The sequence below is a fragment of the Nomascus leucogenys genome, chromosome 7b, assembly GCF_006542625.1.
Source record: "Nomascus leucogenys isolate Asia chromosome 7b, Asia_NLE_v1, whole genome shotgun sequence".
In the NCBI taxonomy this organism is placed as follows: domain Eukaryota; kingdom Metazoa; phylum Chordata; class Mammalia; order Primates; family Hylobatidae; genus Nomascus; species Nomascus leucogenys.
Window position 1 is genome coordinate 47,921,194 of NC_044387.1, and position 15,161 is coordinate 47,936,354.

The 15,161-nt window shown below is 53.1% G+C and overlaps 1 protein-coding gene across 1 annotated transcript; it reads right to left on the reverse strand.

The window, feature by feature from the left end:
- Positions 1–7,122: 7,122 nt before the first annotated feature.
- On the reverse strand, positions 7,123–9,165 carry SDF2L1 (stromal cell derived factor 2 like 1). Its single transcript, XM_030815891.1, has 3 exons — positions 8,901–9,165; positions 8,365–8,561; positions 7,123–7,528 (listed from the first exon to the last, which is right to left on the reverse strand). Exons 1-3 carry the CDS (start codon positions 9,085–9,087, stop codon positions 7,247–7,249), a joined length of 666 nt encoding a protein of 221 aa, XP_030671751.1. The 5' UTR covers positions 9,088–9,165; the 3' UTR covers positions 7,123–7,246.
- Positions 9,166–15,161: the final 5,996 nt, after the last annotated feature.

Below are 15,161 nucleotides of genomic sequence, written 5' to 3' on the forward strand. Positions count from 1 at the left end.
ATCTGCTCCCACAGCTAGGGCTTTGGTTGCCCAGGGATTCCCACTTGTGCACTGTTGGGTTCCTCTTAGTCAACACTCCTCACCTCACTGCTTATCCACGTGTGGTAATGGGGGTGGGGGAATAGACAGAGAGGGAGGAGTGGGCTTTGACAGCCCATAGGAGCTGGGGCTGGACCAGAGGAGTGCCCCCTTGGATTTGCAGGGTGATATGGTTTGGCTCTGTGTCCCCAGCCTAATCTCATCTAGAATTATAATCCCCAAGTGTCAAGGGAGGGACCTGGTGGGAGGTGATTGGATCACAGGGGCCCTTTCCCCCATGCTGTTCTCGTGATAGTGAAGGAGTTCTCACGATAGTGAAGGAGTTCTCACAAGATCTGATGGTTTTAAAAGTGGCAGTTTCCCAGCCTGGCCAGCATGGTGAAACCCTGTCTCTACTAAAAATACAAAAATTAGCCAGGCATGGTGGTGTACGCCTGTAGTCCCAGCTACTCAGGAGACTCAGGCAGGAGAATCACATGAACCTGGGAGGCGACGGTTGCAGTAAGCCGACATCACACCACCGCACTCCAGCCTGGGCGACAAAGCGAGACTTCATCTCAAAAATTTAAAAAAGTGGCAGTTTCCCCCGAGCACTCTCTCTTTCTCTCCTGTCACTGTGTAAGACATGGCTTGCTTCTCCTTTGCCTTCCGCCAGGACTATAAGTTTCCTGAGGCCTCTCCAGCCATGCAGAACAGTGAATCAATTAAATCTCTTGTTTATAAGTTACCCAGTCTCAAGTAGTATCATTTTTTTTTTTTTTAACTGAGACAGTTTCGCTGTCATCACCTAGGCTGGAGTGCAATGGCACGATCTTGGCTCACTACAACCTCTGCCTCCCAGGTTTCAAGCAATTCTCCTGCCTCAGCCTCCTAAGCAGCTGGGATTACAGGTGCCCACCACTACTCCCAGCTAATTTTTGTTTTTGTTTTGAGATGGAGTTTCACTCCTGTCACCCAGGCTGGAATGCAGTGGTGCGATCTCGGCTCACTGCGACTTCTGCCTCCCAGGTTCAAGTGATTCTCCTGCCTCACTCCCCGGAGTAGCTGGGATTACAGGCGCCCACAACCAAGCCCAGCTAATTTTTTGTATTTTTAGTAGAGACGAGGTTTTACCATGTTGGGCAGGCTGGTCTCAAATGCCTGACCTCGGGTGATCTACCCACCTCGGCCTCCCAAATTGGTGGGATTACAGGCATGAGCCACTGCGCCCGGCCACTCCCAGCGAATTTTTGTATTTTTAGTAGAGATAAGGTTTCACCATGTTGGCCAGGCTGGTCTCGAACTCCTGCCCTCAGGTGATCCGCCTGCCTCTGCCTCCCAAAGGCATGAGCCACCGTGCCCAGCCTCAGGTAGTATCTTTATAGCAGTGTGAGAACGGATGAATACATAGGATGTAGTCCACCCTGTTGGTGCCCCACCCATATCCCCTTGGCACTTACCTCTACAGAAAGGATGCTCATGGCCAGCACCTGAGGCTCAGCCTGGGGGCCTTATTCTGGCTTCAGAAGTCCCTTACCCAGTGTACAAGGCCAGTGCAAAGTGCTAAAGAGTGGCTCCCCCCACCCACTCAGCAGACCCAGCCTGTGAGGGAAACTACTTTGGGAGGTAAGTACCTCACTTCCTTGCCCCTTGGGTGGAATAGCTTTTATTTATTTATTTATTCATTTATTTATTGAGACAGACTCTCTGTCGCCCAGGCTGGAGTGCCTCAGCCACCCAAGTAGCTGGGATTACGGGCATGCATCACCATGCCCAGTTAATTTTTGTATTTTTTTTTTTAGTAGAGCTGGGGTTTTGCCTTCTTGGCCAGACTGGTCTTGAACTCCTAGCTTCAAGTGATCCGCCCGCCTTGGTCTCCCAATATACTGGGATTACACGTGAGAGCTACTGCACCCAGCTGGGTGGGATAACTTTGATGCATGTTCTGCACTGGGTCCCAGAGATCCCCAGTGGGATTGAGCTCCAGTTGCCCACAGGGGTAACTTGCTCAATAATGCACTTTTCACTGGCTTCTTTCCCTTCCCCTCTCACAGCCCCATTCCTCTGTGCCAGCATTTTCTGGAATCACCTCCCAACAATATACTTCCATTCAAATCCTCTCAGGTCAGATGAGTAATGGGAGAGGTGGATAGACCTGTAGATGATCCTCAAGAAGTTTAACGATGAAGCCGGGCGCAGTGGCTCACAGCTGTAATTCCAGCACTTTCAGAAGCCAAGGCAGGGGCCAGGCACAGTGGCTCATGCCTGCAATCCCAGCACTTTGGGAGGCTGAGGCAGGCACATCACCTGAGGTCAGGAGTTTGAGACCGGCCTGCCCAACATGGCAAAAGCCCGTCTCTACAATACAAAAATTAGCCAGGTGTGGTGGCACATGCCTGTAATCCCAGCTATTCAGGAGGCTAGGCAAGAGAATTACTTGAACCCGGGAGGCAGAGGTTGCATTGAGCCATGGCACTGCCTGGACGACAGAGTGAGACTCCATCTCAAAAAAAAAAAAAAAAAAAAGAAAGAAAAAGAAAAAAAAGGAAACCAAAGTGGGAGGATCACTTGAGCCCAGGAGTTTGAGACCAGCCTGGGCAACATAGCAAAACCCTATCTCTACATAAAATTTATCAATTAGCCAGGTGTGGTATGGCATGCCTGTGGTCCCAGCTACTCAGGAGGCTGAGGTGGGACAACCTCTTAAGCTCAGGAGGTAGAGGCTGCAGTGAGCTGTGATTGCGTCACTATACTCCAGCCTGGGTAACAGACCAAGATCCTATCTCCCCAAAAAAATAAAAAAGAAAAAGCCAGGTGCTGTGGCTTACACCTACAATCCCAACACTTTGGGAGGCTGAGATGGGAGAATTGCCCAGGAGTCCAAATTCACAATTGGCTACAGCTTTTCTCCCACCCCCACCCCCCCCCGCGGCTTTTTTTTTTTTTTTTTTTTTTGAGATGGGATCTCACTCTGTTGCCCAGGCTGGAGTGCAGTGGCACAATCTTGGCTCACTGCAAGCTCCACCCCCCGGGTTCACGCCATTCTCCTGCCTCCGCCTCCCGAGTAGCTGGGACTACAGGCACCGCCACTAGGTCCAGCTAATTTTTTTGTATTTTTAGTAGAGATGGGGTTTCACCGTGTTAGCCAGGATGGTCTCAATCTCCTGACCTCGTGATTCACCCGCCTCGGCCTCCCAAAGTGCTGGGATTACAGGCGTAAGCCACCGTGCCGGGCCTTTTTTTTTTTTTTTTTTTTTTTTTGAGATGGAGTCTCGCTCTGTCACCCAGGCTGGAGTGAGTGCAGTGGTGCGATCTCGGCTCACTGCAACCTCCTACTCCCAGGTTCATGCCATTCTCCTGCCTCAGCCTCCAGAGTAGCTGGGACTACAGGTGCCCGCCACCACGCCTGGCTAATTTTTGTATTTTTAGTAGAGATGGGGTTTCACCATGTTAGCCAGGATGGTCTCGATCTCATGACCTTGTGATCCGCCTGCCTCGGCCTCCCAAAGTGCTAGGATTACAGGTGTGAGCCACCACGCCTGGCCTTTTTTCTTTTTTTTTTTTTAAAGAGGCAGAGTCTGTTGCCCAGCTGGAATGCAGTAGCACCATCATAGCTCACTGCAGTCTCCAACTCTTGGGCTCAAGCAATCCTTCCACTTCAGCTTCCCAAAGCACTGAGATTACAGGCGTGTGCCACCATGTCCAGCTACTCCATCCTGTAATAAGGTCAACTGAGGCCAGGCGTGGTGGTGCAAGCCTGTAATCCCAGCACTTTGGCAGGCTGAGGTGAGCAGATGACTTGAGTCCAGGAGTTCGAGACAAGTGTGAGCAACATGGCAAAACTCTGTCTCTAGAAAAAATACAGCAATTAGCTGGCTGTGGTGGTGCATGCCTGTAGTCCCAGATACTCCAGAGGCTGAGGTGGGAAGATCATTTAAACCTGCAAGGTGGAGGTTGCAGTGAACCGAGATTGCACCACTTCACTCCAGCCTGGGCAACAGAGGCATTGACAACAATAACGACAAAAAAACACGAAGTCAATTGATTTCTCCAGGCCGGGCGCGGTGGCTCACGCTTGTAATCCCAGCACTTTGGGAGGCCGAGGCGGGCGGATCACGAGGTCAGGAGATCGAGACCACGGTGAAACCCTGTCTCTGCTAAAAATACAAAAAAAAATTAGCCGGGCGTGGTGGCGGGCGCCTGTAGTCCCAGCTACTCGGAGAGGCTGAGGCAGGAGAATGGCGTGAACCCGGGAGGCGGAGCTTGCAATGAGCCGAGATCGGGCCACTGCACTCCAGCCTGGGTGCCTGGGTGACAGAGCGAGACTCCGTCTCAAAAAAAAAACAAAAACAAAAAAAAAATTGATTTCTCCAATGCAAGGTGCTCTGTCCACACTACTCCGAGCCTCTTACAGCCAGGTGCCACCCCTAGCCTCTCCTTGGGCTCTTTTGTTCTGCTTCAGGGAAGCAAACCATTATACTCAGCAGCTCCCATGGCCGACCCACAGCAGCCCAGCTGAGTTATCAAGTCCAGGAAGCCTGTAATCTTTGCCATAACCGCTAGAGGCCACCAACACACCAGCAAAGCTAACAGTTCTCTTCCTTTATTAGGGCTTTCCTGTTTCGTCTGTTCCTGCCTTAAAGGTACGATACTCTGGCCTGCCCAAATTTTGCCTACTCTTCCAGGCAGCCTTCTCAGATCTCTGCAGGTAGCAGTTTTATGTGGCTGCCTTCCCTTGCAATATCTTCTGTAGTTCTGTTATCTCATTGAGACTTTCAAAGGTCGTGGTGGGGGCCTGAGATGCCATGTGCCTAGGCAGGCTAGGGTGGGTGGGGTGCCATTTGCACCGAGTGAGGGAAACTGTGATGCTGCTTTCCAGCAGATGGGCAGAATCCTCACCTTTCCCTTGGTCAAATACAGGTGTCAAGACTGCCACAACTGACAGGAGAGTGAGCTCCTCACATCTAGGGATGAGGGAGCTGGAGAGCTTGTGCCCCATCCCAGCTGACAGGGAGTGGGGCTCCCATCCATCCTGCTCTGAGGTCTGGCCTTGGCCCTTAACAAGAAGGTTCATAAAGCTAAGGGGCTGGGGACCTGGGGTCACTTGCCATCAGACTGCCTCAGAGTGGACAGGGGGATGCCCAGGGCAGCACTGGAGTACATGGAAGACCACTGAAAAGGTTAAGATTGCACAGTGGCGGCTGGGCGCGGTGGCTCATGCCTGTAATCCCAGCACTTTGGGAGGCCGAGGCGGGCAGATCACGAGGTCAGGAGATCGAGACCATCCTGGCTAATACAGTGAAACCCCGTCTCTACTAAAAATACAAAAAAATTAGCCAGGCGTGGTGGCGGGTGCCTGTAGTCCCAGCTACTTGGGAGGCTGAGGCAGGAGAATGGTGTGAACCTGGGAGGCAGAGCTTACAGTGAGCTGAAATCGCGCCACTGTACTCCAGCCTGAGTGACAGAGTGAGACTCCGTCTCAAAAAAAAAAAAAAAGATTGCACAGTGGCACCCGCCTGTAATCCCAGCCACTTGACTTGAGAGACTGAGGCAGGAGGAGGCTTGAGCCATGCAGTTCGAGTCCAGCCAGGACAAAATAGTAAGAACCTGTCTCAAAATAAAAGTAATACAACTGTAATCCCAGCACTTTATGGGGGCAGAGGTGGAAGGATCATTTGAGCTCAGGAATTTGAGACCCACCAGGGCAACACAGTGAGATCTTGTCTCTACTAAAACAATTTTAAAAATTAGCCAGATGGGGCAGACACGGTGGCTCACGCCTATAATCCCAGCACTTTGGGAGGGCGAGGTGGGCAGATCACCTGAGTTTGGGAGTTCGAGACCAGCCTGGCCAACGTGATGAAACCCCGTCTCTACTAAAAATGCAAACATTAGCTGGGCGTGGTGGCGTGTGCCTGTAATCCCAGCTACTCAGGAGGCTGAGGCAGGAGAATGGCTTGAACCTGGGAGGCGGAGTCTGCAGTGAGCGGAGATTGTGCCACTGCATTCCAGCCTGGCGACAGAGCAAGATGTCATCTCAAAAAAAAAAAAAAAAAAAATTAGCCAAGCATGGTGGCACATGCCTGTAGTTCCAGCTACTTGGGAGGCTGAGGTGGGAAAATCACTTGAGCCCAGGATGCAGTGAGCTATGATCACTGCCACTGTACACCAGCCTGGATGACAGAGCAAGATCCCGTCTCATCAGAAATAATAATTAGCTGGGCATGGTGGTGTGTGCCTGTAGTCCCAGCTACTCAGGAGGCTGAAGTGGAAAGATCACATGAGCCCAGGAGTTCAAGTTTACACTGAGCCATGATCATGCCACTGCACTCCAGACTGGGCAACGGAGTGAGATCATCTTTAAAAAAGCAAAACCGGCCTGGCACAGTGGCTCACGCCTGTAATCCCAGCACTTTGGGAGGCCGGGCAGATCACGAGGTCAGGAGATCGAGACCATCCTGGCTAACATGGTGAAACCCCGTCTCTACTAAAAATACAAAAAAATTTAGCTGGGCGCAGTGGCGGGTGCCTGTAGTCCCAGCTACTTGGGAGGCTGAGGCAGGAGAATGGCGTGAACCCAGGAGGCAGAGCTTGCACTGAGCCGAGATAGCGCCACAAAAAAAAAAAAAAAAAAAGCAAAACCCAGGCCGGGCGTGGTGGCTCACACCTGTAATCCCAGCACTTTGGGAGGCTGAGGTAGGCAGATCACCTGAGGTCAGGAGTTCCAGACCAGCCTGGCCAAAATGGTGAAACCCCATCTCTACTTAAAATATATATATAAAAATTAACCGGGTGTGGTGGCAGGTGTCTGTAATCCCAGCTACTGGAGAGGCTGAGGCAGGAGAATCACTTGAACCCGGGAGACGGAGGTGGCAGTGAGCTGAGATTGCGCCACTGCACTCCAGCCTGGGGGACAAGAGCGAGAGTTCGTCTCAAAAAAAAATAAAAAAAGCAAACCCTCCCCCCCCAAAAAAAATAATAAAGGGTTTGGACAGATTCAGCAGTCAGGCTGGGCTGGAGACAGGTTTTGCACTGAGGAAGAAATGATCAACTGGGCCTGGGCTGGCACCTCCTGGTTATCCTCAGGCTCACAGTGAAACACAATCATAGACCAACATTCTTTAATCACAAAGGCACTTGAGGACCCCTACAAACCCAAAGTCTCTGCCAAGAGTGGCCCTGCAGATGCCCCACCTGCCACCCTCCATCCACCCATCCATCCACACACTCAGAGTTCGTCGTGACCTGCAGAGGGCTCCACACTAGGCTTGATGAAGATGCCTTCCATGGCCTTCCAGGTATTGTGCGTGTTGGCACTGGGCATGCCGTGGACCTCATGCTGCCCACGGATGGGGCTTCCATACTGCTCACCCGTGACTGACAGGAACACAGAGGTGCCCACGTGCTGGAAGCGCACAGCAGCCTCACGCTCCCAGTGTTGTCCAGAGCAGCGCACTGTCCATAGGTCCAGGTCGTCACCCTCGCCGTCTTCCCCAAAGGCACTCACCTCCTATAGGTGCAGAGGATGAGAAGACAGTGGTCACCACAGAAGGCGGCATTCGCACCTAGTACACCGAGCCTAGGGTTCTTCCCTACGCTTCCTGGAGCCTCAGCTCCCACAGCTGCAAAAGGTGACACCATGACCCGCCCCCGCAACCTCTAGCACTCCCTCCCCAGCATGGGCTCTTCAGACATATGCACACACCATTGCATCTGTCTGTGCAGAGACCACTGGTCCCCAAGGAGCTAAGGCCTCCTCCTCCACATTCTCCCTGTCCTAACCCCTCCGACCTACCTTCAGCCTAAAATTCAGCCCCTCAGGCTAACAGTCAAGCTGTCTATCTATCTCAAACATTTTCTTCCACCAGCTCCCCAAGGGCACCCACTGTTCCATTCCAATCCCCTGAATTCCAATGACCTCCAATGCATTGGCACAATCTCTCCTGCTGGCCTGGGAAGTCTCTCTTTTCCCTTTATGGCTTGGAGGACTCCTAATCATCCTTTCAGATCTAGCCTGAGTTCCTCCTCCCCAGTGGAGTTTCCTATTCCCCACCCTCGAGGCTGTGTGGATTCCCCTTCTGGGTCCCACTTGCCACCAGAGGAAGAGCTATCCAGGCTTATCTCTCCGGATCTCTCACTCGTCGTTCTCCCTGCCGGGCCGGGAGCACCTAGGGGCAGGATCCTGGCGGAGTTACTCTGTGTCCCCCGAGGGGGCGCTCAGTAACCATCTCTGAAGTGAAATTTCCATTTCACGAAGAAGCTGAGGCTCGGATTGGAACCCAGGGCTCTGTCACTGGCCCCTCACACAGGCCAGGAGTCTCTCTAGGGGCTCCGGGAGGGGCTCACCTGGTTGTTGGACAGCGGCGACGGGAAGTGGTGCGTGTGCAGGTTCTTGCCCGTAAGCACATGCGTGAGCCGCACCGCCTGCCCGCAGCGCACCGGGGACCCGCGCGGGCACCCGCCCTCCGAGCCGCCGCGGATCCGCCAGTAGCTATTGGCGTCGTCCGACGCCTCTACGCCGGTCACCGATTGCTGGCCGCTGCCTGAGGAGTGACACCCCACACATCCAGGATCTCCGTCAATCACGGAACCCCGGACCCTCGCCCTGGGACCGTAACATGTCCCAGGGGACCCCAAGGGCTCACCCCCAGCCCCCGCCTGACACCCCCTCAGTCTTTGGGCCCGCAGTTCCCCGACGACCGTCCCCGCCCTCAATATCCTCGACACCCTCAAAGCCTTGCGCCCCTCGACCCCCCAACGACTCTAGAGCCCCGGCCGCCCGGCTTCCTAACGGCCCACAGACCCCCATGACCACCCTGTCTCCACACTCCCAACCCCGAGCCCCCGTTCCCCGCGCTCTCCCAGTCGCTGGCCCCACGCACCGGATCCGTATTTGATGTCGTGCGAGTGCAGCCGCACGCGGTGGTGCGTATTGAGCAGCTTCAGCACCGACCCGCAGGTCACGAGCCCCGCACCGCTCTTGGCGGCACCACCGCCCGGCACTAACAGCGCCAGCAGCAGCCCCAACAGCACCGGCCGGGTAGCCCCGCCGCGGCCCGCGCTCCACATCGCCCCGGCCAGGTTCCAGCCCCTCGGGCCCTGGGGCCGCTTCCGTCCCCGCCGCGGCCCAATCCGGTTCTGACAGCGCCCGCTCGCGGCAGCCAATAGTCGGCCCGCGCGGCACTCCGCTCGCACTGCCACTGGGTCAGCGCGGGGAGGGTCCGCCCCCGGCTCTCGAGAGCAGTAGCTGGGCGGGGACTAGAGACACGAGGAGGGTTTTGATTGGTCCACGCTTCCGAGGACTTACCAATGAGTGCCCAGGGAAGGGCGGCTGAGTCGCCGAGCGGCGGAGAGTGAGCGTGAGCAGTTGGTCAAGACGCGGATCCCCGCAGCCGCTGAGTCCCTGGACACCGGCTCAGGATCCTAGGACCCTGCAGGCACGTTTTCAAGACGCCCCTTGATCCTGGACTCCTGGGCACTCAGTAATGAGTCTCTCCCCTCAGAACCTGGGCCCGCAGCTGCAGGGTCTTGAGGTTGTTGGATCGCTAGATTTTGTGGTCACAAAGTCGACAGATCCCAGAGTCACTGAATCGTCTGGTCCTTCAGTCCCTGGACCCCGGGATTAATGAAACCCCCAGTCATTCGGCCCTAGGCCCTCTCTGATACTGGGTCACCACAGTCCCTAGACCCTGGGGTTTCTGAATTCCCCTGGCCACTTATACATTTGACTCCTTTCGTGGCTAAATCTCGTGGTCACTGGGTCATCGGGCAGGAGAGAGCAGCAGGGAGCTGTGGCGTTGAGAATAATGGCAGCTTCTCACCAGAAAGTCCCAAAGCTGTCTTAGGAAACCAGAGTCCAAGGAGACCAAGGGGCTGTGGGAACCAAGCCTGGGCGACTGTGTCCCAGGTCTCCTGGCCATGAGTAGGTCTCCTTCTTGCCGCCTTTTCAGAGTGTTGTCAGCTCAACCTTCAAGGGAGGAAAACTTACGCCACTGTTTATTTATTCATTCATGGGACATTGTTACAGCAGCTTCACTCCAGATCCTGTGGGGTCACAGAGGAAATAGCTGTGGGCTCAAGAGGCTTGTAGTTGAAGCACAGGCAAAGCAGAGAGAAAAGTTCATATTTAATTAAATCATCCAGAATTTTGCGTTCAGAAAATCCAGAGTAAAGCCATTTTCATTACAGCAACATGTTATTTTGGGGGTTTCGTGTTTAATATTGTTTTTATTTTGAGTTACATGTAGTATAAGACACCTTGATCTTTTCAGCATTTAGGTGTCCAAACGGTTAAAGGTCAGTCTGCCCTGGATTTGGTAGTCCCTGCACTTGAGGGGTCTGCAGTCTAGGGTGGAAGAGCTGAAGTACTATCTGAGAGGCGATGGATATATACTCTTGGACATGTCAGCCATCATCTCAAAATCAACACATCCAAAGCAGAATTCCTGGTCACCACCCTCAAACTATCCCTCCCCCAGGCTTGAGTCTCAGTAAATGGCACCTCCATTCAGCAGATGCTCAGGCCCAAAACTTAGGATTCTTCTTTCATTTGTCTCTTTTTTTTTTTTTTTTTTTTTTTGAGACGGAGTCTCGCTCTGTCGCCCAGGCTGGAGTGCAGTGGCGCAATCTCGGCTCACTGCAAGCTCCGCCTCCCGGGTTCACGCCATTCTCCTGCCTCAGCCTCTCCGAGTAGCTGGGACTACAGGCACCAGCCACCACGCCCGGCTAATTTTTTGTATTTTTAGTAGAGACGGGGTTTCACCGTGGTCTGGATCTCCTGACCTCGTGATCCGCCCTCCTTGGCCTCCCAAAGTGCTGGGATTACAAGCGTGAGCCACCGCGCCCGGCCTCATTTGTCTCTTTACTTTGCTCCTCACGTCTCATTCAACAAGTCTTTTTTTTTTTTTTTTCTTTGAGACGGAGTTTCGCTCTTGTTACCCAGGCTGGAGTGCGATGGTGCGATCTTGGCTCACTGCAAACTCCACCTCCTGGGTTCAAGTGATTCTCCTGCCTCAACCTCCTGAGTATCTGGGATTACAGGCATGCATCATCATGCCCAGCTACTTTTTTTTGTATATTTAGTAGAGACAGGGTTTCACCATGTTGACCAGGCTGGTCTTGAACTTCTGACCTCAGGTGATCCACCTGCCTCAGCCTCCCAAAGTGCTGGGATTACAGGCGTGAGCCACCGCACCCAGCATTTTTTTTTTTTAAACTTTTGAGTCTCCACGTGTGCATCATTCAAGAAGTCTTTTTTTTTCTTTTTTGAGACGGAGTCTTACTCTATTGCCCAGGCTGGAGTGCAGTGGCACGATCTCGGCTCACTGCTGCAACCTCTGCCTCCCGGGTTCAAGCGATTCTCCTGCCTCAGCCCCCTGAATAGCTGGGATTACAGGCATGTACCACCACATCCGGCTAATTTTTGTATTTTTAGTAGAGACGGGTTTTCACCATGTTGGCCTGGCTGGTCTTGAACTCCTGACCTCAGGTGATCCACCCGCCTTGGCCTTCCAAAGTGTTAAGATTACAGGTATAGGCCGGGCCTGGTGGCTCACGCCTGTAATCCAGCACTTTGGGAGTCCAAGGGGGGGCGGATCACCTGAGGTCAGGAATTCGAGACCAGCCTGGCCAACATGGAGAAACACTATCTCTGCTAAAATACAAAATTAGCTGGGCATGGTGGCGCATACCTGTAATCCCAGATACTTGGGAGGCTGAGGTAGGAGAATCGCTTGAACGTGGGAGGTGGAGGTTGTGGTGAGCCGAGATCATGCCATTGCATTCCAGCCTGGGTGACAAAAGCGAAACTCCGTCTCAGAAAAAAAAAAAAAAAGATTACAGGCGTGAGCCACCATGCTCAGCCCATTCAACATGTCTTTATGTCTCTGATTCCAAAACACATTTCAAGGCATCTCTCCTGAGTCCCCATCACAGTTCTAATCCAAGCCCCTCCATCTCCCATTCAGATATTGACCACTGCCTCCTAACAGGTCTAGCTGCTTCCATTATATGCTGGCCCCTCCAAAGCATTCTCTACACAGGAAAGTGGTAAAAGCAGCTGGGCGCGGTGGCTCCCCAGCACTTTGGGAGGACGAGGCAGGCAGATCACCTGAGGTCAGGACTTCAAGACCAGCCTGACCAACATGGTGAAACCCCGTCTCTACTAAAAATGCAAAAATTAGCCAGGCATGGTCTCATGTGCCTGTAATCCCAGCTGCTCAGAAGGCAGAGGTGGGAGAATCGCTTGAACCCAGGAGGCAGAGGTTGCAGTGAGCCAAGATCGTGCCACGGTCCTCCATCCTGGGCAATAAAGTAAGACTTCGTCTCAAAAGAAAAGTGGCAAAAGCATGGATCAAAAAATCATGCCAGTTCCCTGCTAGAAGCTGCCAGCCATTTCCCAGTTGCATTTAGGACCGTAGGAGGCTGAGGACACAGCAGGCAATCTTCCTGACAAGCAAGATAGGATTCTAAGTAGGCTGAGATACCAGACCCAGAGTGGGGGAAGCCAACTTACACTCCCTTGACTCTCACGGGCAGCCTCGTCGCCTCTCTATGCTGTTCCCTTCTCCGGCCTCCTGCTGCAGACCACCTTCTCCCGCTCACCCTATGGGCAGCTCCTCACTGATTATGGCATCTCCAGTGCCCTCCACCTACCAACCATAATTTGTCTTAAGGTTCAGGTTCTCAAGAGAGAATCGGATTGGCTCAACAAGGGCTGCTCAAGGTACAATCAGCTGTGGAGAGGAGGAAGGGTGGTAGCTAGTCTCCAAATATGACCACTAACAATTCCTCCCATCCCCGTAAGCCAAAGAAAAGACATGGAGTCCATTTCCCCTTTACTTGAATCTGAGTAGGTAGCGCAACTTGGTTTTGTTTTTTTTGTTGTTGTTTGTTTTGTTTTTTTTTGAGACGGAGTCTCGCTCTGTAGCCCAGGCTGGAAAACAGTGGCGCGATCTCGGCTCACTGCAAGCTCCGCCTCCTGGGTTCACGTCATTCTCCTGCCTCAGCCTCCCGAGTAGCTGGGACTACAGGCGCCCGCCACCGAGCCCGGCTAGTTTTTTGTACTTTTAGTAGAGACGGGGTTTCACCGTGGTCTCAATCTCCTGACCTCGTGATCCGCCCGCGTCGGCATCCCAAAGTGCTGGGATTACAGGCATGAGCCACCGCACCCTGCTACGCAACTTGTTTTGACCAATCGAATGCCGAAGAAGTGCTGTTTGGGGACATCTGAGCACCGGCCATAAGAACGCTGGCAGGTCTGGCTTTATCCTTCTAGGAAGCTAGACAATGCACCTTGCTGTAATGAAGTGCCAGATTACTGCGTGGTAAGAGGCCACATAGAGAGGGACTCTGGAATGTTCCAGCCTCAGTTCAATGAGCAGCTGAAAGCAGTCACATAGAGCAACTCCAGTGTACACCACTACTCCACTGAGCCTGTCAGACTCCAGTGTTGGGCGGGGCACAGTAGCTCATGCCGTTAATCCCAGTGCTTTGGCAGGCCGAGGCGAGCGGATCGCTTGAGCCCAGGAGTTCGAGACCAGCCTGGCAAATATAGTGAAACCCCGTCTGTATTAAAAATACAAAATTGAAGCCGGGCGCGGTGGCTCACGCTTGTAATCCCAGCACTTTGGGAGGCCGAGGCGGGCGGATCACGAGGTCAGGAGATCGAGACCATGGTGAAACCCCGTCTCTACTAAAAATACAAAAAAAATTAGCCGGGCGTGGTGGCGGGCGCCTGTAGTCCCAGCTACTCGGAGAGGCTGAGGCAGGAGAATGGCGTGAACCCGGGAGGCGGAGCTTGCAGTGAGCCGAGATCGCGCCACTGCACTCCAGCCTGGGCGACAGAGCGAGACTCCGTCTCAAAAAAAAAAAAAAAAAAAATTCAAAATTGTCCGGTGGCAGTGGCTCACGCCTGTAATCCCAGCACTTTGGGAGGCCGAGGCAGGTGGATCACGAGGTCAGGAGATCGAGACCACCCTGGCTAACACGGTGAAACCCCGTCTCTACTAAAAATACAAAAAAATTAGCTGGGCGTGGTGGTGGGCGCCTGCAGTCCCAGCTACTCAGGAGGCTGAGGCAGGAGAATGGCATGAACCCAGGAGGTGGAGCTTGCAGTGAGCAGAGATCAGGCCACTGCACTGCAGCCTGGGAGACAGAGCAAGACTCCGTCGCCAAAAAAAAAAAAAAAAATTTAGCACAGCGTGGTGGCGCACGCCTGTAGTCCCAGCTACTCAAGAGGCTGAGGCAGGAGAATCCCTTGAAGCCGGGAGGTAGAGGTTGTGGTGAGCCGGGATCGCACCAAGGCACTCCAGCCTGGGCAACAGAGCGAGACTCCATCTCAAAAAATAAAAATAAAAATAAAAATAAAAGCCGGGTGTGGTAGTTCATGGGTGTAATCCCAGCACTTTGGGAGGCTGAAGCAGGTAGATCAACTGAGGTCAGGAGTTCGAGACCAGCCTGTCCAACATAGGGAAACCCCATCTCTACTAAAAATACAAAAAAAAATTAGTGGCCAGGCGTGGTGGTTCATGCCTGTAATCCCTGCACTTTGGGATGCAGAGGTTGGCAGATCACTTGAGGTCAGGAATTCGAGACCACCCTGGCCAACATGGTGAAACCCCGTCTCTACTAAAAATACAAAAATTAGCTGGGCATGGTGGCGGGTGCCTGTAGTCCCAGCAACTCAGGAGGCTGAGGAGGCAGAATTGTCTGAAGCCAGGAAGTGGAGGTTGCAGTGAGCTGAGATCATGCCACTGCACTTCAGCCTGGGAGACAGAGCAAGACTTTTTTTTTTCAGACCCAGTCTCACTCTGTCGCCCAGGCTGGAGTGCAGTGATGCAATCTCGGCTCACTGTAACCTCTGCTTCCCCAGGTTAAAGCCATTCTCCTGCCTCAGCCTCCCAAGTAGCTGGGATTACAGGCACCTGCCACCACACCTGGCTAATTTTTGTATTTAGTAGAGACAGGGTTTCACCATGTTGGCCAGGCTGGTCTCCAACTCTTGGCCTCAAGTGATCTGCCCACATCAGCCTCTCAAAGTGTTGGGATTACAGGCATGAGCCCGGCCAAGACTTCATCTTAAATATAAATAAACGAATAAGTAAATAAATAAAATGGCGGCTGAAATCTCAGGACAGCAAACC

Excerpts from the sequence above, each read along its gene's own strand:
- SDF2L1 (XM_030815891.1), bottom strand. The coding sequence starts at position 9,087 with ATGTGGAGCGCGGGCCGCGGCGGGGCTACCCGGCCGGTGCTGTTGGGG. Across the intron at positions 8,562-8,900 it reads CGACATCAAATACGGATCCG|GCAGCGGCCAGCAATCGGTG; the intron begins GTGCGTGGGGCC and ends GTCACTCCTCAG. Across the intron at positions 7,529-8,364 it reads CGCCGCTGTCCAACAACCAG|GAGGTGAGTGCCTTTGGGGA; the intron begins GTGAGCCCCTCC and ends CTGCACCTATAG.